The sequence below is a fragment of the Mus caroli genome, unplaced genomic scaffold, assembly GCF_978045245.1.
Source record: "Mus caroli unplaced genomic scaffold, Mus_caroli_1 scaffold_13, whole genome shotgun sequence".
NCBI classification, from domain to species: domain Eukaryota; kingdom Metazoa; phylum Chordata; class Mammalia; order Rodentia; family Muridae; genus Mus; species Mus caroli.
The window spans coordinates 69,646,090-69,670,605 of record NW_028227268.1 but is presented as its reverse complement, the minus strand read 5'-3'; the positions used below and the strand labels follow the sequence as shown (position 1 = coordinate 69,670,605).

Sequence of the window (24,516 nt, the reverse complement as noted above, 5' to 3'; positions counted from 1 at the left end):
GTAAGGAAGTTTTGGGTTCCTTATCTCACATCATTAATAAAGTTGGTTGTCAGATTTGCGTGGGGGTCTTGTTGCCATCATAAAGGAAACATTTGCCATTTCTGTTTTCTCTCCTTCAGTAACTCTGAACCTTCACACCATAACAGTGAGGGGGCAGACAACTCCAGGGATGACTCGAGCAGCCACAGTGGATCTGAGAGCAGCTCTGGGTCTGACTCGGAGAGTGAGAGCAGCTCCAGTGACAGTGAGGCGAATGAGCCGTCGCAGAGCGCATCTCCTGAGGTGAGAGGGGGCTGCTGCCACTCAAGCTCTCCTGACAGCCGCTCCAGCCGTCACTGTGGATGTCATCAAAGAGACACGAACCACGTGTCTTATAGAAAACCTAGACTGGGTTTACTTATTATTTGAAAAACTCTTTTCTAAAATTAGGATTTGCCACTTAATAGAAGATTTATGTTATATTGTCACTGTGACTAAAGTGAGTCTTCTGTTGTGTAATGTATTGTAGATTGATACAGTGCAGCTGAAAATCTCTCCTAATGATATGTTTACTTTCTAGCTTTAAATAATTTGCAATAGTGCCTTTCAAGTTGAACTCCTAACTGGAATAATGATTTTTTGGGTTTTTTTTTGTTTTTTTTTTTGGTTTTTTAAGACAGGGTTTTCTGTGTAGCCCTGGCTGTCCTGGAACTCACTCTGTAGACCAGGCTGGCCTCGAACTCAGAAATCCGCCTGCCTCTGCCTCCCCAGTGCTGGGATTAAAGGCGTGCGCCACTACTGCCCGGCCTTAAAGGCCATTTGTAATAAGCTCTTCTTGTTGGTTCTACCTGTATACTCCAGCACTCAGGAAGCCAAGTGACTAGAGCTAATAATATTTTGTCTGTGTTTTGATCCTGGCATAAACATGACAAATGCTTGTCACCTTAAGCATTTTTTCTTTTTTCTCTTGCTTGACTTTATAAAGAGGGGGAAAGCTTCACTATTGAGAAAACCCTATATCTATATATTTTATCTGTTTTTCTTTTCAGCCTGAACCACCACCAACAAACAAGTGGCAACTTGATAATTGGTTGAACAAGGTGAACCCACATAAAGTATCCCCAGCTTCCTCTGTAGACAGCAACATCCCATCTTCTCAAGCCTACAAGAAAGAAGGCCGGGAGCAGGGCACTGCCAGTAACTACACGGATCCAGGGGGGACAAAAGAAACGAGCTCTGCCACCCCAGGACGAGACTCTAAAACCATCCAAAAGGGATCAGAAAGTGGCCGTGGGAGGCAGAAGTCTCCTGCACAGAGTGACAGTACCACACAGAGGAGAACTGTCGGCAAAAAACAACCCAAAAAACCTGAGAAGTCAGCTGCTGAAGAGCCTCGCGGAGGCCTGAAGATAGAAAGTGAGACCCCTGTGGACATGGCTGCCAGCATGCCCTCCAGCAGGCACAAAGCAGCCACCAAGGGCTCGAGGAAACCCAACATCAAAAAGGAGTCAAAATCTTCTCCTCGACCTACAGCAGAGAAGAAGAAGTACAAGTCAGCAAGTAAACCTTCACAGAAATCTCGGGAGATCATAGAGACAGACACCTCGTCCTCAGACTCTGACGGGAGCGAGAGCCTGCCTCCCTCCTCACAGACTCCTAAGTACCCGGAAAGCAACAGGACTCCTGTCAAACCCTCCTCAGTGGAGGAAGAAGATAGCTTTTTTCGGCAACGAATGTTCTCTCCTATGGAAGAGAAGGAGCTCCTTTCCCCACTCAGTGAGCCTGATGACAGGTATCCACTCATTGTGAAGATTGACCTCAATCTTCTGACTCGAATACCCGGGAAGCCTTACAAAGAAACAGAGCCACCTAAGGGGGAAAAGAAAAATGTTCCAGAGAAACACTCGAGAGAGGTGCAGAAGCAAGCCTCAGAAAAGGCTTCCAACAAAGGCAAGAGGAAACACAAGGTCTGTAACAGGCTGGTGGCTTTTTTACTTTTTTAGAAATATTTTTTTTCCACTTTCCATATCCTTAAGCATCTTAATATTAAAATACTAGCAATTTTTAAAATAATTTTACTTATATGTCTATGAGTATATGTTCTATATGTCTGTCTGTCTCTCTCTGTTGTCTGTTTACCTGTCTGTGTCTGTGTGTATCTGTGTCTGTGTATGCACTCAGGCTTTTGTATGCTCCTATGGAGGCCAGGGGAGGGTATCAAATTCCCTGGAGCCAGTTCCAGCCAGTTGTGAGCTGCCTGACATTGTTACTAGTATCTTAACTTTGGTCCTGCTTGAAGAATAGCAAGTGTCCTCGAGCAGCCACAGTGGATCTGAGAGCAGCTCTGGGTCTGACTCGGAGAGTGAGAGCAGCTCCAGTAAACTGAGCCATCTTATCCCCAAATACTTGCTATTTTGACTTTACATAGTCACTGTTGCTTTTGAATTATATTTTATTGATTTGTGTGTGTATGTACACTTGTACACTATAGTGCATAACTGGAAACCAGAGAACAACTTGTGGGAGTCGATTCTTTCCTTCTGCCATGTGGATCCCAGGGACTGAGCTCAAGTTGCCAGTCTTTACCCACTGACACTTCTTGCCAGCCCCTTTTGTTGTTCATGTTTAGATACTAGCATCTGAAATGCCATGGAAATACAGTTTTTGGATTATGAGCTGTAAGGGAAAATAGTGACTGAGCACAAGGCCTCAATGAGACTACATATGGAACAGTTTCTCTGTGTTCTGTCTCCTTAAATAAAGCTGGATAGTTTCTTCTTAAATAGGATCTCTGAGCAGAGTGTATGGTGGCCAGGTTAAAAGTAGAGTTTGAATGTCAACCATACATCTTTTTTTGTCTTAGCCTCAGGTCAAGTCATACTTTTTATTACTGTCCTAATGTGAGCCCAGCTGACTGACTAATTTTGTGACAGATATATCCATAAGAATTTCACTCATCCAACATTTACTGTGTGCCTAGCTTTTTTCCATTAACACAGGTCAGAACTGAGAAAATTCCCCAGGGCTAAGTGTGTAGCTTAATAGTAGATCTCTTGCTGAGCATGTGTGAAACCCTGGGTACAGTTCCAACATGGAGGAAAAGTCTGTGGGTTCATAGCCTGCTCTCATCTTAAATACTTCCAAGATAAAGACACAGCTTGGTATAAGATCAGCTTTATACAGAGCTGGCATATGTGTATATAAGATCAGCTTTAAACAGGGTCTGCATATATGTGTGTGCACCATCTTGTGCCAAGAGATCACAAAAAGGTATTGGATGCCCTGGAATTTGAGTTACAGATGGTTTTGAGCTACCATGTGTGTGCTTAGAACTCCTAGATGTTCTCTCTACAAGAACAGCCAGTGGCTTTTAACCATTAATATATCTTTCCAGCCCTCCCCTAGAATTATAATTTTGGTAAAGTATCAGGGGCAATTCCTGGACTTAGTCACTGGTAAGATTAGCAGTCTGTAGGTGACTTTTTCTCATGTTTTCATTTATCTGATTTTAATCATTTAATGGCAAATGGACTCTTCTGTTACATTAGAAGTAGAATATGTTTGTATTCTTATTGCTTATTACTTGAAGCAATAGGAAAACTTAGCTTCACCTATGGAAGTAACATCAACAGTAGATAGGTTTGCCACTTGTAATTCAGCTAAGAAGTTTTTCAGAGATAATGAGCTTACCTGTTAGCAAGTAGCAGTTTGTTCAAGAGCTGATGAAACTACAGAGGTGGAACTTGTATGCAGTGCTAGCAGAACTGTGAGATGCAGTTGCTTTGGATTATAGTTTGGCAGTTTCTCAAAAAAGCTGAATATACAGTTGCCTTAGGATCCACCAATTATAGTCCCAGGTATATATCCAAGAAAGAAATAGAAATACATGTCTACACAAAACTATTACAGTGCTCACGGCCACATCCTTTCACATTGTGGATCTAACGTAGGACACCCTTGTCATGCTTAAGACCTTCTGTTTCTGTTTTTGTGCAGAATGATGATGATACCCGAGCCAGTGAGAGCAAAAAACCCAAAACAGAGGACAAGAACTCATCAGGCCACAAGCCATCCAGCAGCAGAGAGTATGTTCCCGAGTCATGTTGCATGTCCACATTGGCTATGTTTATCATTGGCTGTTTGGTACTTTTCGATTGCTTCAGAGTCTTCTTTTTAGTTGATTGAATGTCATACACCTGTATGCATCAGGTAGATAGCAGTAAGAGCTGTGCATTTAGCTAGTAGAGATGGGAAGCCATTACTCTTTTTTTTTTGTGAGATAAGAATATCTCCTAGTTAGGGTTATTATTGCTGTGATGAAGCACCAGGACCAAAAGCAACTTGGAGAGGAAAGGGTTTATTTGACTTGTTCTTCCATATCACTTCAACTGTTCATCATTGAAGGAAGCCAGGATAGGGACTCAAACAAGGCAGGAACCTGGAGGTAGAAGCTGATGCAAAGGCCACAGAGGAGTGCTGCCTATTGGCTTGCTCCTCATGGCTTGCTCAGACGGATTTCTTTTTTTTTTTTTTCTTTTTTCTTTTTTTTTTTCTGTCAAACTTTTTTTTATTAGATATTTTCTTTATTTACATTTCAAATGCTATCCTGAAAGTTCCCTATACCCTCCCCCCGCCCTGTTCCCCTACCCACCTACTCCTACTTCTTGGCCCTGGCATTCCCCTGTACTGGGGCATATAAATTTGCAATACCAAGGGGCCTCTCTTTCCAGTGATGGCCAACTAGGCAATCTTCTGCTACATATGCATCTAGAGACACGAGCTCTGGGGGTACTGGTTAGTTCATATTGTTGTTCCACCTATAGGGTTGCAGACCCCTTCAGCTCCTTGGGTACTTTCTCTAGCTTCTCCATTGGGGACCCTGTGATACATCTTATAGATGACTGTGAGCATCCACTTCTGTATTTGCCAGGCACTGGCATAGCCTCATACAAGACAGCTATCTAGGATCCTGTCAGCAAAATCTTTCTGGCATATGCAATAGTGTCTTGTCTGGGTTTGGTGGCTGATTATGGGATGGATCCCCCAATCTCTGGATAGTCCATCCTTTCATATTAGCTCCAGACTTTCAGACTGATTTCTTATAAAACCCAGGGCCACCAGCCCAGGGATGGAACCACCCACAATGGGCTGGGTCCTCCAGTATCAACCACTAACTAAGAAAATGCTCTGCAGGCTTTCCTGCAGCCCAATCTTATGGGAGCATTTTTTCACTTGAGGTTCCCATCCCTCAAATGATTCTAGTCTGTGTCAAGTTGTTATAAAACTAGCCAGCACAGAATATGAGATAAGAGTTACAGTGCCGGGCGTGGTGGCGCACGCCTTTAATCCCAGCACTCAGGAGGCAGAGGCAGGCGGATTTCTGAGTTCGAGGCCAGCCTGGTCTACAAAGTGAGTGCCAGGACAGCCAGGGCTACACAGAGAAACCCTGTCTCAAAAAACCAAAAAAAAATAAAATAAAATAAAAAGAGTTACAGTAAAACTTCACCATTTTCTGGGTAGCTTATCTGCAACTTGAAAGAGACTAGTAACTTGTAAGCATTACTCTTTTCACAATTTATCTATTTACTCAATTGATTCAACCAATATTTTATTAAGCATTTATTTTGTGGCAGATTGTTCTAGGCACTGGGCATGATTGTGGAAAAGAGAAAGCAGATAAATGGGGAAGGCAGAGAAAGCAACAGATGCCTACATGATGGGATTTACAGTCTTTTTTTTGTAATCAGCATATGGAGAATGTCTTTGCAAATTTGTCCTTAAAGCAGGTGAAAGAGATGGAAAAAGTCCTTCACTCCTGTATCACTCTATGCAGAAATGAGAGCACCTGGGATTTTTTTTTTCTTGGCAGGTCTTCTAAGCAGAGTAGTACAAAAGAAAAGGACTTGCTACCTTCACCTGCTGGGCCCGTTCTTTCAAAAGATTCAAAAACAGAGCATGGCTCTCGGAAGAGGACTGTCAGTCAGTCGTCGTCCTTGAAGTCCAGTGGGACCAGCAGCAAAGAGAACAGTGGCAGCAGCAGCAAGAGTGGCTCCTCCACAGCGAAGCAGAAGAAGACTGAAGGCAAGGGTCCCAGCAGCTCCAAGGAAGCCAAGGTATGTGCTGGGGCTGGAGCCTTGGAAAGTCACCCTTGTGTCTTCCCGACAGACACTGCTGTTTGTAAACAGCTCACTAAGATTGTAGACCTTAAATGTAAACCTGCAGTGTTTAAACTGAATATATGAGGGAGAGACTGACTGACCTTGTCTGTCTGTCTGTCTGTCTGATAGGACAACTTTCAGGAGTTAGTTCTTACCTTTCATCTTGTTGGGGCAGGTTCTCCCTACTGTTGCTGTGCTGTGCACCCTGGGTTAGCTGGGCAGTTTTCCTCTATAGGAGACCTTGGGCTGGAGAGTGTGCCACCACATCTGGCTTTTTTAATTTTATTTATTTACTTACTTATTTTTGAGGTAGACTCTTACAATGTAGCTTTGGCTGGCCTGGAACTCACAGAGATCCATTTGTCTCTGCCTCTTGAGTGTTTGGACCAAAAGTGTGTGCTATAAATATAAAACCCAGCTTCAAATAATTGCCCTTAACATAGTAATGATACAGTTGAATAGTCTTGGTGTTTATAGACTGAAATTTGAGTCTAAGAATGTTTTTCAAGGGTCTGTTTTATTGTTTGTTTGTTTTTTGAGACAGAGTTTCTCTGTGTAGTCTTGGCTGGCCTGGAACCTGCTCTGTAGATCAGTCCAGCCTTGAATTCACAGAGATCCACCTCTCTCTGTCTCCTGAGTGCTGGGATTTAAGGTATGCACCACCACTGCCTGGCAATCGTTCTTTTGGTTTTTGCTTTTGTTTTTTTGAGACAGGATCTCAAGCTGGGCAGTGGTGGCGCGTGCCTTTAATCCCAGCACTTGGGAGGCAGAGGCAGGTGGATTTCTGAGTTTGAGGCCAGCCTGGTCTACAGAGTGAGTTCCAGGACAGCCAGGGCTACACAGAGAAACCCTGTCTCAAAACACCAAAAAAAAAAAAAAAAAAAAAAAGCAAGCCTAGAGTGAGGAGTAGAACTTGAACTGCTGCCTTGTGTACTCAGCCCTTTGCTTACTTCCCAGTGCAGGTGCCTGATGCTTTCTTTACACAGTAACCTCTAAGTACTCAGTATATACGGGTTTAGGGGATGATATCAGTAAGCCTCTGTTGCTGTATAAAAGCATACAAGTAGTTCATTGATGTTGGTTAAGAAAAAGCAGACAGCCACTGATATAGAAAGAACAAAGCTTTAGAGCTTGCAAATCATATTGGAAGGTCACCTCAGCTATCTAGTGAACTCATGATTTTATTAGTTAGCTAAGTATTACCACATACTGGTAAACTCAAACAACAGAAACTGACTAGTTCTAGAGGCTAGAAATCCAGCACCAACATTTTGAGCATTATCTTCTCAAACCAAGGAAGAAGCTGAAAACCAGAGCCACACTGAATTGCCACAGCTGTGAACTCTGTTAATTCTGCAGGATACAGTATTGCTTTTGTATCATAAGGAACAGTACTTGGACTCAGACTCTTTTGTTTTCTTTTTTAAGATATTTGTTTTTTCATTTTAAATTTTGTGCATCTGCATGTTCTATGTAGTAGTGTAGTGCTCTTGGAGGCCATAGGTATCAGATACCCCTGGAGCTGCAGTTACAAGCAGTTATGAGCTTCTGGGATGAAACTCGAGTCTTCTAGATGAACAAGAAGTACTCTTACTCACAGAACCATCTTTCCAGTCCCTTAGACTACCTTAAAACAACACAACAAAACCTATCTAATACTAATACTTATTTCAGAAGGTAATTGAAGAATTAACAACCATACTAAATAGTTAATTTAGCCTTTTTTTTTTTTTTTTGGTTTTGTTTGTTCATTTGTTTTTTTTTTTTTTTAAAGGTTTATTCATTATTATACGTAAGTACACTATACACTGTAGCTGTCTTCAGATGCACCAGAAGAGGGCATCAGGTCTCATTACGGATGGTTGTGAGCCACTATGTGGTTGCTGGGATTTGAACTCAGTACCTTCGGAAGAGCAGTTCATGCTCTTAACCACTGAGCCATCTCTCCAGCCCCTCATTTGTTTTTTGAAACAGGATCTCATTATGTAGCCAGAACTTACTGTGTAGGCCAGGCTGTTCTTGAACTTACAGAAATCCTTCTGACCAAAAAAAAAAAAAAAAAAAAAAAAAAAAAGCCAGGCGTGGTGGCACACGCCTTTAATCCCAGTACTTGGGAGGCAGAGGCAGGCCGATTTCTGAGTTTGAGGCCAGCCTGGTCTACAGAGTGAGTTCCAGGACAGCCAGAGCTATACAGAGAAACCCTGTCTCGAAAAACCAAAAAAAAAAAAAAAAAAAAAAAAAAGAACTCCTTCTGAGTGTTGGAATTAAGGGCATGTGCCACCACACCCAGCATCTATTTTCCTGAGTGGTACTGTGGTACAGCCCTTCACTTCTCTGTGTGTGCATGGTGTGTGTGAGTGTGTGTGTGTGTGTGTGTGTGTGTGTGTGTGAGTGTGTGTGTGTGTGTGAGTGCATGCGTGCAGGCACTTATGATGCAGCACCACCCCCACTTGTGTGGCCATGCATGTATGCAGAGGCTAAGGAGGGCCTTTGGTATTGTTTTCTATTGAACTTTGTCTCATTTTTTTTTTTTTTTTTTTAGTTTTTAAGTGTTTTGTATGTGTGAGTGCTTTGCATGTGTGTATGTGTGATATGTACCACTTGTGTGCCTGGTGCCAGGGGTCAAAAAAGGGTATTGGATCCCTTGAACTAGAGTTACAGGTGGTCATGAGACATGATATGGGTGCTTGGGACCAAACCCAGGTACTGTGCAATAGCAACCAGTGCTCTTATTTGCTGAGCCCTCTCCAGCTGTTTGTCTTATTGAGACAGAGTCTTTCTTTGAACCTGAAGCTCACTATTTCAGCACTGCTGCTCCCTGAGTGTTTCATCCTCACAACCCTAGTGTTGTCAGAACATGCAGCCATGTCCAGCTCTTATGCAGATACTGGAGATTTGAACTCAGGTTCTCTTGCTTCAAAGCACGTGTGCTTACCCACTCAGCCATCTCCCCAATCAGTACTGTCATTTTGACACTCAGTTCCTTATGTTTTAACAAGTATCTACCCTAAATGCCTTGCACGCAGTAGACTCTTAATAAGTATAAAAATAAATACTTTGGTTATATAAAATGAACCCTTTTGGTTCTTTTTGGTTATTTAAAATGAACTCAATCTTCTGTTGAGTAGAAGTAGTATAAAATCCAAAAAAAAAAAAAAAAATTGAAGATAGTGGAATTTTGCTTCTGCTTTAGCAGTGGCTGAAGAAGTGCAATTAGCTTCATTTTTAATCTTCTGACAGTTTTTCAACTTAGTTATATCTATTCTTTTGATCAGGAGAAGGCTCCAAATAGTTCCTCTAATTGTCCTCCGTCTACACCAACTCCTGAGTCTTCGAAGCCTCGGAGAACAAAGCTTGCCTTTGATGACAGGTAAGATAAATTTTGTGGGTTTTGTTTTTTGTTTTTTGTTGTTTTTTTTTTTTTTTTTTTTTTTTTTTTTTTTTTTTTTTGAGACAGAATTTTCTATGTTGTCTTGAGTGGCCTGGAGCACACTGTGTAGACCAGGCTGGTCTCAGACTCTTAGAGGTTGACTAGCTTTAGCCTCCTAAGTGTCTGGATTAAAGGCATGTGCCACCATACCAGCTTTAAAGAGGTAAATAAACTTCCATGTATGCATTTTAGAAATTCTAGTCAGTGTATAATAAACTCACTTAAGTATGTCAGATCCTATATGATTAATACTTGTATCTGACCTACAGAATATTCAGATTTTTAACATGAAAGGCATCTTTAATCTTGCTACTCTTTTAACAACCAGTGGTTCTCCAGAGTGACAGGAAAGATGTTCATCCTAGAGCTATTCCTGCTGTCAGTACCACTGCTGAGAATAGTGGTCTCAGAGAAGCAGTGTTTCTTTCTCTTGCCTTCTGTCAGAAGGTACTTCTTCTATCTGTATCCCATTTATTCATGGTTATTTAAACAAAACAAAACAAAACAAAAAACTTGATTAAGCTAATGTTTAACACTAGGGAATGTGATCTGTGTACTTGAGTAGAAGATTTGCCATAGTAGCCCATAATTTATGTTCTTAATCTATACACATTTGTTGGGAAATTGAAATGTTTATTAATAGTTTATTATTGTTGTAAAATATTTTAAAAAATCATTCACTTCCTGAGAATGTGAAAGTTATAAGATACTAGACACTCAAACAACTTTGTAATTTTCTTAGGAAATTTCGACCATTTTTTATTTATAAAAATAAAAGCTGGGCGTGGTGACGCACGCCTTTAATCTCAGCACTCGGGAGGCAGAGGTAGGTGGATTTCTGAGTTCGAGGCCAGCCTGATCTACAAAGTGAGTTCCAGGACAGCCAGGGCAATACAGAGAAACCCTGTCTCGAAAAACCAAAATAAATAAATAAATAATAAAAATAATAAATAAATAAAATTTATTAAAAATATTGTATTTTGCAGAAATTATTCAGCAGACCATTATTTACAAGAAGCAAAAAAACTCAAACACAATGCAGATGCTTTGGTATGTAAATATTCCTGACGTGCTTCATCAAACTTATATTCAGGTTTTGACGTGTGCACCCTTGTGTTGTGTGTATCTGCAGTGGGTCATCAATCAGCACTGGTTTCCTTTAGTCTGACAGGTTTGAGAAAGCCGTGTACTACCTTGATGCTGTTGTCTCTTTCATTGAGTGTGGGAATGCATTAGAGAAGAACGCTCAGGAATCCAAGTCCCCATTCCCTATGTACTCAGACACGGTGGAGCTCATTAAGTAAGTGGGGACTTTTATCATTTATTATTGTTACTTAGTTATTTGATATACTGAATATGATAAACTGAGAAGATACTTAGTGTTCCACTTTTCTTAGGGAAGATTTTAGTGGGTGTTTTATTTAGGGTTGATTCTGATATTTTTAGAATATAAGTTCTAAGATCAAGGTGAAATATTCTGCTCTTTTTTATCTCAACTCATAGGTACACTATGAAACTAAAGAATTATTTGGCACCAGATGCTACAGCTGCAGACAAGAGACTCACAGTACTTTGGTAAGTGTTTTGTCTTTTAGCCTTTGCTTGGGAAACAGGCAGTTTCTTGATGAATTGTGCTGTGTGTGCTTTTATGAGTATTACCCATGAGTCAGTCTTCCACAACCTCTTCACAAACCTTAACAATCAAACAGGAAATAGCTCAAACCCCTACTGAAAGGTTTTAGCTCCCGTCTCTAATCCAGTGCCCTCTTGATGAATGTGCTCGAGTAGGACCAATGCTAGACCCCTCCATTGAATTAAGTGATCAGTTTTTAAAGCTCTTTTTATACATGCCCCTTGTCTTAGTTAGGGTTGTTTCCATTGCTGTGAAGAGACACCATGACCAAGACAACTCTTATAAAGGAAGACATTTAGTTGGGGCTGGCTTAAACTTATAGAGGTTCAGTCCATTATCATCATGGCAGGAAGCAAAGTGGCCTTTGCTGGGGTTGTGAGCAGGAATAACAATTGTGTGGACTGAACTGTGTGAGCTGGGTGAATGTTGCTGTATTCCATCTCACTCAGTGTTCAGTTTCCAACTTTTAGTTTTTAACTTTTAAAAGATATTTGAATTTTTGAATGTCAGTAATAATGGGATATTAAGAGTTTCTCAGCTACTTTTCTTTCCCTATGGTGTGTTCCATATTAAGCTGACGTCTTGGTTTTGTTTGAGAGGTAACATTGACCCTGGGCCATGGTTGCTCAAATGAAGCCAGCCCTACACAATGGAAAGACTGCTTGTAGATGTAGCCATGTCTAAATACACTGCCCTTTTCCATTGCCTAGCCTGAGATGCCAGTCATTGTTGTACCTGAGGCTGTTCAAACTGAAGAAGGAGAATGCTCTGAAGTACTCCAAGACGCTGACTGAGCACCTGAAGGTAAGTATGCATAACACAGTCCATTGCTTATGAGACAAAATGTGCAAACCTGTCCCTCCCTGTCCCAGAGATACTCTCATATTTAGGCACAACATACCAAGAGAGGAACAAACTACTGCTTAGAAGTTCTTAGATGTGTTTGTACTTTCTTGGGAAAGCCTTCGAGTACGGATATTGGATTACATTTTTATAGCCGTAAATGGTAGCCATATCTATCCTAGAAAATAGTCTTTGTATTTTTCATACCACCTGTCTTCAAACTGTTACCTTGTTTTGTTTTGTTCCTTACACTACTAGAGCTAGAACTCAGGGCATTCTAAGCAAGTGCCCAACCACTGAACTATACGCCCAGACAGGATTAGTGTAGTGCCCTAAATAGCTTCCTTTTTTTTTTTTTTTTTTAAATTTCAAGCTAGTACCATATAATTCTCCTTAAATTCTGTTGTAGTTAGGACTTTAAAACTCTTCCATAACTCATTGTTGCCTATAAGCTCAAGGTCTGGCCTATAAGGTCCTTAAGTGTCTCTTATTTCTTGTCTAAACCCCTCTTTATACAACCTACCTGGGTTATGGGTATTCTCTTTTCTGTCTGGTTTTGTATATAATATGACTTGTTCCCATGTGTCTTTTTTTTTCTTCCTCTTCCTTTCATTTATCTCTGTTATTCATTGGGTTTTTTTCCCCCCTTTTCCTTCCCCACCCCCTCAGTTTTTCAAGACAGGGTTCTCTGTGTAAAAGCCCTGGCTATCCTGAACTCTCTTTGTAGACTGGGCTAGCCAGAGCTCAGAGACCCACCTGCCTGGGATTAAGTGCTGGGATTAAGGATGTGCACCAAACCCGGCTACTCGTCTTTGAAGTCTTCTAGAACAATCTAGTTTTCCACTTAGTAACTTCTTTCTGTTGTGCATTCATACATTCTTTGTTGTTGTTTTTAAAGATTTATTGGTCTGCAGAAATGGCTTTGTGCTTTAAGAGCACTGACTGCTGTTCCAAAAGACCCAGATTCAATTCCCAGTTTTCACATGGCCACTTACAACTCTGTGTTCCACAGGATCTGACATCCTCTGGCCTCTGATGGCATCATGAATGCATGTGATACACAGATATACATGTAGGCAAAATACCTGTAAATAAAAAAATACTAAAACATATAAAGATCTCTCTCTCTCTCTCTCTCTCTCTCTCTCTGTGTGTGTGTGTGTGTGTGTATGTGTGCGTGTTCTCAGAGGCCAGAGGAAGATGCAGATCACTTGGAGTAGAGTGAGTTGCCCAGCTTGGGTGCTGGGATCTAAAGGCAGGACCTCTGGAAGAGCAACAGTTGCTCTTAACCACTGAGCCATTTCTACCTTCATGTTACTTTTCTATGATAGTTATCTCATCTAGTCTAAGCTGACCTCAAACTCACTATGGAGCCAGGTTTTTTAGTAATGTTCTTAAGATCAACCCTAGCCCAAACACTGTGGAAGATGCTGAATGCCTTAAAAGTTATATATATTGCTGTTAAATAATTTTTTTTTTCCATGCAGAATTCTTACAGTAATTCTCAAGCACCTTCACCTGGCTTGGGGAGGTAGGTACAGTTCTGTTCTCTGAAATATTTTTCATTAGCTTATGTGTGGATCAGAGTAGAAATGGAGCAGAATGGTTGCTAATTTTAAAGTATTACAATCTCTAGGAAGGTGTTTTAAACTTTATTTTTTTTGATGTTTGGAATTGAATCCAGGGCCTTTGGAGCGCTTTCCTACTACGTTTTGCCTCTAGAAAAGTATTTTCTTTTTAAAGTATTCTTTCCAATTTAATAATTTTATAATAATTATAAAGAATTTTAAGAAAGGTTAGAAATGAGATATGTCAACAGCTCAGACATCTGAGTTGGCTTTTGGTTTGTTTTTTTTCTCTCCTCCCATATTCATAAATGTTCTTATGTTGTCAGGCTTGGTGGCAAGCACCCTTACCCCTGAGCCATCTCACTAGCCCCCAGATAAGTTTTTAACAGTACCTTGAGTCTTCTCAGGTTGATTTTCATGTTATTTAGGTTTGTTACAATGGTTTTAACTTCATTCAGACCTTTCATTGCTAGAATATACTGGCTTGGTTTTGATATATCTTCCATTCCACATTAACCCCTTCTACCTACACCTGAAAGGGGAACAAACATCCTGCAAAATTACATTTTCTTTTTCATTTTCTCAGTCTATCTATGAAGTCTTTGTTTTAATGTGAGTTGACATTCCATCTTATTTTCCCTTGTCTACATCCCCAGGGCTGATGTAAAACCCAGAGTCTTTTGCATGGTAACAAGTGCTCTCTCACTGAGCTGTGTCCTTTTAAATTTGTTCTTTTGAGACAGGGGGCCCAGGGTGACTTCCATTCTACAGTTTGCTGATTTCACAGTATTCACTATGTGTGTGTGACTTAAGTATCCTGTTTCTCTTTGTGTGTAGCAAAGCTGTTGGGATGCCCTCCCCTGTTTCTCCAAAACTGTCCCCAGGCAATTCTGGAAGTTACTCTTCTGGGGGAAGTAGTGCTTCAGCAAGTGGTTCTTCAGTGACCATTCCACAGAAAATCCACCAGATGGCAGCAAGCTATGTCCAGGTTACATCTAACTTCCTCTATGCCACAGAAATTTGGGACCAAGCTGAACAGCTTTCCAAAGAACAAAAAGGTTTGTTGGGCACTGGATAAACTTCGATAATAGAATAATTAAAAGAAACATTTGTGCCGGGCGTGGTGGCGCACGCCTTTAATCCCAGCACTCGGGAGGCAGAGGCAGGCGGATTTCTGAGTTCGAGGCCAGCCTGGTCTACAGAGTGAGTTCCAGGACAGCCAGGGCTATACAGAGAAACCCTGTCTCGAAAAAACAAAAACCAAAAAAAAAAAAAAAAAAAGAAACATTTGATTTGTAATTTAGTTAAGTATGTGGAGACCACTTACTTTATTTTGTGGTTTAAAGACAATCATAATCAATTTGCTAATAACATACTTTGCTTAGCTGCATACTAACTATGACTAGATGTGGTTAAAATACCCTTGGACTGTGCATGACTCCCTTTTAGATTACTTTCCCAGCATGCATAACACCCTGGTTTGACCCCTAACGTGAAGGATGGGGAACAGATGAACTGATGTGGGGGAAGGGACACAGACAAGCGGCTTTTGTGGTGATGCTGACACAAACTAAACTAGAAGTAGTTCTTGATATAAGACAGACACCTCTCTATTCTGGCATGTCGGAAGTAGCTCAGGGGGTAGTACCTTGTCTATCATCAACTTTCTGCTGTAGTCTCGAATACACCTTAAACAATATAGTAGTTGGATCTGCAAGATGACTCAGTAGTTAAAGGTGCTTACCACGAAGCCTGAGTTCAAGTCCCAGGACCTACTTGGTGGAAGGTGAGAAGAAACTCCACAGTTTTCCTCTGACTCAACACACGTACACTGTGACACATCCACAGACAGATAAATGTAAGAGAGAGAGAACCATTAAGAAAATAGATGAGTTGGATTTGTTTTATATAGTATTCAAGCAAGGTCTAAATGCTGCATTTTGTAAGTAGCTCTCCCCCTTATTTGGCCATGCCATTGATGTGAAGAAACTGAATCATAGATAATGTCATTCTGCATATGACCATTTCTTCTTCATGCTGCCATTACACTTGTTATTTTATCTTTCTTAGTTCCTTTCTATTGATTAGATTGAAGTTTAGTATTAGACATAATGCTCTAGGTGGTTCTTCTTATTAAGATATACCTAGTTACCTAAGGTATTGTGTTAGGGTTCTGTTGCTGTAAACAGACACCATGCCCACTGCAACTCTTACTAATGAGACCACTTGATTGGGGCTGGCTTATAATTCAGAGGTTCAGTCATTTATCATGACAGGAAGCATGGTGGCACACAAGCAGACATGGTGTTGGAGAAGTAGCTGAGAGTTCTACATCTGGCTCTGTAGGCAACAGAAAGAAGCAGTGATGCCACTAGGCCTGACTTGACCTTTTGAGACCTCCAAGCCTGGCCACAGAAACAACTTCCTCCAACAAGGCCACACCTCCTAACTCACTCATTATAGCCTTTGGGACCCATTTTTTTCAAACCCCCACAGGTTTGAAATTAATACTCAATATTGATATTAAGATTTATCAGACCTAAGCCAGTTGGTGGTAGTACATGTCTTTAGTCCCAGCACTTGGGAGGCCAAAGGCAGGTGGGTCTCTGAATTCAGGGCCATCCTGGTCTAAGAGCAAGTTCCAGAATAGCCAAGGCCATTACATAGAGAAACCCTATCTCAAAAAACCCAAGTAAATAAGTATGTAAGTAAGTAAATAAATACACAAATAAATAATCATCAGACTGAGCATGGTGAAGTAGGCCTATTGTCTCAGAGGACTGCAAGTTGGAAACCAGTCTGAACTATAATGCAAGACCCTGTCTTTAAAAAAAAATTTTTTTTAAATCAATAGGTTATTATGTGGTGTCACTTTGATGAGCATGATATAACATTTCCTTTTAAACTTTAACTTACACTTTTGACATCCATTATGACTACTGCCTGTGTCCATTATTAGGAAAGAAAAAATTCATTATGTGCCAGGCACAGTGGTGCCTGCCTGTAGGCTTAGATTTTTCAAAACCTTCTTTAATAGGGGTTCTCAAACATTTTGATCCCTCTTCTAGCCCACCGTCTAAAGGTAGGGGAGAAAGGATGGTAAATAGGACAAGGGGATGGGAGCCTGTTTGGAAGTGATTCTTTGGGGTGATTCCAATCTTCGTTGTCAGTTCGGTAGTGTCAGGATACCAACAGTCCAGTTCAAAAGTGTCACCAAACAGCAGTGTTGGCACGATCCAGCAGAACCCACCAGGTCTTTGCCAGATCAGCACGCGTCAGCTGGAGTGACCCGGACCCACTGGAATACCAGGAGTTCTCTGCCATGTCTCTCTAATTAAAGTGAAGATCAGCAAAGATGAGAGACCAACAAAGAGTTACACAGCTAACTGTGTATGCAAGCTCCCCCATCATTGTCTGTTGAGTCTCCAAACATCATGTGAATCTGCATCACATGACACAACCAGAAACTTGCACTTCATCTACCTGTAATTCTAGGAATTGGGAGCAGAAGCTGTAAGGATGAATTGTTTGAGGTTATCATTGGGAGTTCAGGGCAGCCTGAGCTATGTGAATTCCTATTCAGGGAGAGTAAGCAAATAATGGAAACGGAGTGAGCAAAAAAAAAAAAAAAAATCAGAAGCAATATTGTGTTCTGGCATTCCTTTTACATTTATTAGTTGGATTTTCTGTACAGACATTTAACCTTAAGTGTCTCATCATTTCTTGCCTTATTTGATTATTAGGTAGTCTTTAACAGTTCTTTTTTCTCTGCATGTCTAAAAGCTTTCTTTTCAGAGAAATATCCACTCCATCCCTGTCTGCTCCCAAAACTACATTGGAGTCAAATCCTAGGGCATTGTTCACTCTCCCCATTTATGCCATCCTAATGTAGAGCCTCTTGCTCACCGAGGAAGAGGCTTTTTGTTTCTTTCCTTTCAGATTTTAAACTTCTGGCTAAACAGAAGGGATTTGTTGGTGGTTCAGGGAATCTGATAGTAGCAGAATGGTTTGTTACAGACTTTCATGGAGTTACACTGGGGCTAGTGTGGGAACACACAAACACTATTTTCTGTTTACTACTTTATTTTTTAATTCTGTTTTATGTGCATTTATTTTTGCCTGCATGTCTTGTCTGAGGGTGTCATATCTCCTGGTACTGGAGTTAGTTACATTCAACTGTGAGCAGCCATGTGGGTGCTGGGAATTGAACCCAGGTCCCCTGGAAGAGCAGCCAGTGCTCTTAACCCCTGAGCCTTCTCCAGCCTTACTACTTCTTGCACAGAAATAACACGTAGAGAGTGCTTTTGAGTAATCCAGTGGGGTGCTGCACATGTGCCAATGTGACTCCATTTTTAATGTGTAGTAGCAGTTGACCATTTTCATCAGTGGTATTCACCTGGAATTCATTATCATGCATTCTGTTTAAAATGTATTACTTCCTGAACCTGAGACTTTGTAGCGGTGTTTAGTGTGGGAGACTGCTATTTTACAATAAATCAGTGAAGAATGTGTGATACTTAATGAATGTTTTTAATTTTCTAGAATTCTTTGCTGAACTGGACAAAGTGATGGGCCCTCTCATCTTTAATGCAAGCATCATGACAGATCTGGCTCGTTACACCCGGCAGGGACTGCATTGGCTTCGGCAGGATGCCAAGCTGATATCTTGAACTGAACATACTCTCGTTGCCTCTGATTTTTTTCCACAACACTGTGTCACATCACAAAGGAAAACTGCCATAACACACCACCTAGTCGACACTAAGAATGAGGAATGGTTTTCTCCTCTTTGGTTTATGTTGTTGTTTCTATAACCCAAAGCTATCATATCAATTGACCCTTTGAAGAGTCCCAATGTGACAAGTATTTAAATGCTTCTAAACCTTCAGTACATCAGCAAGATGGTTTTAGTAATTGGAATTCCAGTTGCAATTCATAAATAATCAAGTAAAATTCTATTTATTTTCATTTTTTTTCAAGTTCCCAGATTGGAGCTTGTTTAAAGCTTATTATTTCTGCCTATAAATTTATTCTGTTAATATTTAGCATAAATTTAATGTAGGCATTTTATTTATATATTTTGGGAGCTGTGTTACTTAATGTCTTCTAAGATAAGAGTTGGCTTGTCCAAGACGACTTGTTCTCTCTACAGCTACTCACCTATGTTCTTTCAAGTCTTACTGCAGTTTTATTATTGTAGGATTTATGCTTGGTATTAAGGATGCTCGTCCCCATGTGAAAAGTCATTTAAACCTGAGGAGATGGCATTCTGCACGGGTGCAGAAATGGAGTGGGTCTGGGTTAGTATGCATTATTTCAAAACTGTGAATGTGTGTTAGTAACACTAGCAATCACAAGGTGACTACATTGCATCTAATGCATTACAAAAAAGCAGATAGATTTGCTGGGGAAGCACTGAATGGCTTCATAAAGGACAATCTTAAACTATGAGTTTATTAAAACCTTATATTCTTTTTTGTTTTACTCATTTGACACTTGATTGAAACAGAGTAAGTTACTCCTAAAAACAGTGATCCAGTTTCTGAAGACTGCAGCCTGTATTCATTGCTAATGTTTGAAGGTTAAAGTCTGTGGATTTCCCCTATGGTGGAGAGATTGTGATGCTCAGATCTGACAGTTCAGGAACTGGAGCTTGAAAGGAGGTGTCCCAATGTCTAATGTGGAGATAATGAATTTCTCTTTCCAAAGATCCTCATCAATGATGTATGCTTTTGACAGGATCAGAAAACTCACAGTAGCAGCTGAGCATGGTTGTATATATCTGTAATCCCAACACTGGGGAGGGATATCAGGAGGGTCAGGAGGTCAGAATCATCCTCAAGCTACAGAAAGCTAGACAGTGAGTTTGGGGCTAGCCTGAGCTACACAATCCCTTGTCACATTAAAGAAAGAAAATTTATACTAGGAAAGTACCAAACTTGGCTCAGTGTGAGCTTTCTTGGAAAGGGGAAAACAATAGAGATAGTGCTTAGGAAGCCAGCTCTGTAACAATTCCTTATCAAACTACTGTTCCCGCAAGGTGCGTATAGCAGTGAAGGGCGAGGATGTCTCTCTTCCTCTATACTTCTTTTTAGTGACCCCGTCATGTCTGGTGTGCCTTAAATCTTAACTTTAAATGATAACTCTATGGATTGTTTACAGATAAAGTTTTATGCTGGGACCAGATTAGCCATGCATGGTTGGTCCTCTACAATAATAATTTCAAATCCTCTTTGATTTTAAATCTTCTTTTAGAGTCACATTAAGATAGATTCCTTCAGAAAAGCTAGTACTTTGGTACCTGATTTAGTGTAATCAATTGGGTATAATGCTGCTTCAAAAAATGGCTTTTCCTTCTCATTCCAAAAATCCATCCAATTAGAGAGAAAAATCCCCTGTTAGCAGATGATTGTTGAGACTTGAATGGAAAGGGGGAAGAGGGATAGAAATCTTCACGCAGCGGTGTCGCAAATCCTCTGACTCCTTCGCCACCTGTTTCTGAAGATAGTGAACTTTGTCCTGCAGTCTCTTATCTACAGAGCTTAACTGCTTTGTGTCTCATTACTTTTACATAGTGTTGAGGGTTGATACCTATAGCTTATGCTGAATTGAACACTTTTCCCTTGGAGAAATTGCCTCTGTACCTTTCTACTTTAATCGTAGTGTATTTACGGAATACTTCTTCAGAGGCCATCGGTTCCTCTCTTGTGCTAGTAACCTCCATGGTCTAACAGCTGTGTGTCCTGTCCTTGCCTCTTCTCTCTCACTCTGGCTCCTCCATTTCAGGGAGGCCTTAGAAGTAGAGCAAGCACTCTCTCCCTGTGCTTCTAGCCCCGCCGCTGCAGTTCGGGGCTTTGCTTTCCAGTTCTGGGCTGTGTACAGCACATTCTAGAGCGCCTTTGACGTCATGCTAAAGCAGAGTTTCCTACATGTTTATGGTGCTGCTTTAAGATGTTTTCCCTTTAAAACTGTCAGTTCTTGGAGAATGAAATGGTTAAACCTTTCATTGTGGAGGATTTTCCTCGCCACATAGAAATGGGCAATGGATCAAAATCTGATCCTAAGCGATTGCATTTTTGATGTCATAGTGTGTGAGAATACACTCTGTGTCTCTTCCTAGATGTTTTGTCTCAGTCATGTCCAGCACATACCTTGGACTCCTTTACAAGTGACCATCCCTCCCTCTCAGTAGGTGCCCTCAGTGTTTTTTAGCCATTTAAAGCTAATTTGACAAGTGGCTACAAACTTAGTCTGAAACTTGTATTCACTCTATAGTTAGTAATAGAAATAGCAACTATCGTTAATGCTCAGTTCACTGCTCTTAAGATCACATTTCTATGCCAGGAGGCAGCAGCATGCACCATTGGACTCTGGACAGGCGGTCACAGGATCACAGTGATGCAGCTGTCACAGTAGTCCTGCCTGGGAGAGGCTGGGCTGTGGGAGCACTCCCCTCCATGCATTCAAAATTACACAGCCTAGCCCATGTCCCATTCTGGCTGGAGAACACCCAGCCCTTTCCTTGCTCAGTGACACCTTTTTCTGGGCAAGAAGTTATGAAGTCACTTTATTATCAGTAAGTGCTTCAAATAAAGTCACAGAGCTGCTGAAGGGAGAAGGTTGACCACTACTGATTTAATTCTCCACTGTCAAAGCAATTCAGAGTAATGTGTGCATGCGTCCACAGTTGCTGGTTTTTCTGGGAAGCTCTTACACTAGGGATTTATAGGCATCTGGGCTGCACTTTGAATGACACACTTGTGACTTCAGAGTAGCTGTTGTTATTTTGTTTTAAAATTGTTCTTCGTTTCTTTTCATTAATGGTTTAATCAGCTAGATTAGAAAGCATCATTTGTATTTAACAGCTGAAACTTTGGTACGTTGACGGTTATCAAGTGAGCTTGCATTGTGTAGCCAGGGCCTACAGAGGCTCTTGTCAGGAATACAAGCACTGCCTGGAGCTGGTGCTCAGAGGAGCTTCTAGTGCAACCAGGAATAGCTCCGTGGGGTGATGCCTAGCTCAGTTGAGAAGGGGGATGCTGTACACTCTTCTAGGTATGAGGGTATGTGACTTTGGATCTTAAAATTATGTACACATACACACTTTATATATATGTACGTATGTATGTATGAAAACATGGAATTAGTTTGTCAAAAATGTGTGTGTTTAGTATTTTAGCTTAGTGCAACTATTTCCACATTATTTATTAAATTGATCTAAGACACTTTGTTCTTGGCACCTTGATAATTAACATTCAAGGATGCAATGTGTATTCCTTTAGATTGTTAAAGCTTAATTACTATGATTTGTAGTAAATTAACTTTTGAAATATATTTGAGCCCTTCTGTAGTATAATAGGGCTCTTACAGGGTGGGAAAGATTTTAATTTTCCAATAGCTAATTGAACAAAATGGCTTCATTGTATATTTTGATTTATAGGAGTCTGTGAGGTGTCTGGGTCCCAAGGACATCTAATGAGGATGACTGTTTTAGGTGGGTGGAATGGTGTTTAGACTATACCTTAGTGACTTGGAAAGCCAGATCACCTAGTTCAAATCCAGACTCCTGTAACTCATTCCTCTAGGATGTGGAACACAAATCCCATCCAGCTTCACATTTCAATTAGAGAGGCAGACTTCTTTTCCAGTAATATTGTACACCTAGTGTTGCTATGAGTAAAATCAGTAGAAAAAATACTGAGAAGGTCTGGGAAGACGCACTGACTAGGCCAGCTGTCACATTCGTAAATGTACCTTTCCCATGCCTTCCAGTGGAGGCATTCAGCTGCGACTTTTCAGACCCTAAAACCAAGCCAGCGAGGAACACGTGTTTAAGGTTAGAGAAGGCCAGGAGTGCGGGTGCATACCCTGAGGCAAAGGTCATCCTTTACTAGATAGAGAGCCTGAGATGCTGAGACCCATTGGTGAACAGTGTGGTAGTGCATGCTTTAATCCTAGCACTTGGACTGTCAGTTTGAGACCAGCATGCTCTATACAGAGAGACCCTGGGAGAAAGCAAAGTGGACTAAGAGGATGCCGGTCTGCAGAACTCCTGTTAATTACATGAACCTCATGGTTAACTAAAAAGAACTTACTGTTCCCAGAGCCAGGGGATAGAAAAGAAGCTACACTTCTCTTGTAAATGGTATTTAGAACAAGGTGTTCGGGTGAAGTCTCAACTAGTCAGAGGTTTCAGCAGCTTAAATTGCTAATATTTAAGAAGTTGATTTTCAGGAATGTCTGCATGTGCCTCTCTCCTTGCTGCCATTGATCAGCTCAGCAGGAATCATCATCCTTAAACATGGAGAAAGCTCTCAGATGAGCGTGGACAAGCTCCCACCCAGAAGTCCTAATGATACTTGGTTTTGACTGTGCTGCTTCTGTGTTAGGTTTCTTCTCAGCTTTTAGTCACTGGGGTTTTCTGCCTGTTCTGTACCTCTCTGGAAGATGTCGATTTGGAAGTGCTGCCTTTCACACCAGTGCCATGGTGTCCATATAGTTGAGCTTGTTGCTGATCCAGAGGTGTCCCCTTTATGCTCACACCTGGCACATCACTGACATGAGCGTTCGACAGTACATGGGTGAGGGTAGAGGTGGGGCTAGCCAACAGCCCTGGCTCAATTGGCAGGGCCTGCAAAGGCCCCACTTGAGGGCCAGACACTAGGTTGGTAAGCACAGTTAGGGAAATTTCTACCTAACCTCCGTTTTGAATGATTCTGAGAAATTTTATATATGGAGGATGGAAATGCTTATATATTTATTGAAGATCTTTTTATTTGAAATTAAAATCATTTGGTAAATAATGGTTTGATATTTGGGGAGGGTTTTGGAGGGAAGTAACATGGTTGATAAAGTACAGGCCTGATGACTCCCTTGAAGGGCGCTGTTGCTGATGGAGAGAGGCCTTTATCTTGTACATGATCCAATCTTTGTCTTAGGTTTCTTTTATCCAAAATATCTAGGCATCTGACACTTTCAACCAAAATTTCAATTATATACTGTGATTTTTATTTGTTGCAATATGTTAAATTTCAGAGGTACTTTGGGGCTCAAGAGCTAGGATTTCTAAGTCAGTATGTGCATTTCACATAATAAGCTGTTAATGGTGAGCAAAGTATTATATACTAACTAGATTTTCCACATCTGTATAGTATATTATATGTATTTTGTGGTATTGAGATTATAGAAAGTTTAGAGTGTCAAACATGCGTTTAATGTGTATTTTTAAACAAATTTATGGCAATTAAAATATTTGGAGACAAGGGTATCACATTTCAATTTGTAAAACTCTTTTTAACTCTACTGTGTCATTACAATGCTTTGTATAATGCCAAACCATAGCTGGAGAAACTAAGTTTAATAAATATCAGCTAGCTTTTCTGTATTACGTTTACATGCACTGTGCCCTCGCTTCTTCAGCTCCTGCTGTGATCTTTTGTGTAGTTGCTCTTTGTGTCTTAGGGTCCAGTCTGACTCTGCAAAGGTCTGGCCCCGCCAGCACAGATCTCAGTTTTTGGTTACAGAAATTTTGGATTCTGGACTGAATAGATGACTTAGAAGTTAAGGGCCACTGCCTGCTCTTCCAGAGGACCCAGGTTCAAGTCTCAGCAACCATATGGTGGCTCATAGCTGTCTGTGACTACAGTTGCCCGGGTTCTAACACCCTTACACAGACATGAATACAGACAAAAAAACCAATGCACATAAAGTAAATTTTTTTTTAAAATTTTGGGTGCATGGCCATGGGTCCGTGTCTGTGAGTCTCAGTTATCCTGCACCAACAGACATCTTTAATCTTTTCTTGATGCTCTTAAGACATACACTATTAAAGAAAAAAAAAAAAAAGAACGTACACTATTATTTATTTTTACTATTAATTTTTGGTTCTTTTTGGTTTTGTTTTTC

General features: G+C 40.8%; 1 protein-coding gene across 3 annotated transcripts in view; it reads left to right on the top strand.

Moving 5' to 3' along the window:
• Positions 1-23,995, top strand: part of Aff4 (ALF transcription elongation factor 4) — a 77,381-nt gene extending 53,386 nt beyond the window's left edge. For all 3 annotated transcript variants that reach the window (XM_029483059.2, XM_021178051.3, XM_085830026.1), the window contains 12 exons: positions 120-282; positions 1,029-1,946; positions 3,976-4,064; positions 5,849-6,092; positions 9,413-9,507; positions 10,554-10,617; positions 10,731-10,867; positions 11,071-11,142; positions 11,911-12,004; positions 13,531-13,574; positions 14,449-14,669; positions 18,154-23,995. In XM_029483059.2, coding sequence (XP_029338919.1) covers positions 120-282; positions 1,029-1,946; positions 3,976-4,064; positions 5,849-6,092; positions 9,413-9,507; positions 10,554-10,617; positions 10,731-10,867; positions 11,071-11,142; positions 11,911-12,004; positions 13,531-13,574; positions 14,449-14,669; positions 18,154-18,281 — 2,269 coding nt within the window. In that variant the 3' untranslated portion in view covers positions 18,282-23,995. The remainder of the gene's footprint in view (positions 1-119; positions 283-1,028; positions 1,947-3,975; positions 4,065-5,848; positions 6,093-9,412; positions 9,508-10,553; positions 10,618-10,730; positions 10,868-11,070; positions 11,143-11,910; positions 12,005-13,530; positions 13,575-14,448; positions 14,670-18,153) is intronic.
• Positions 23,996-24,516: the final 521 nt, after the last annotated feature.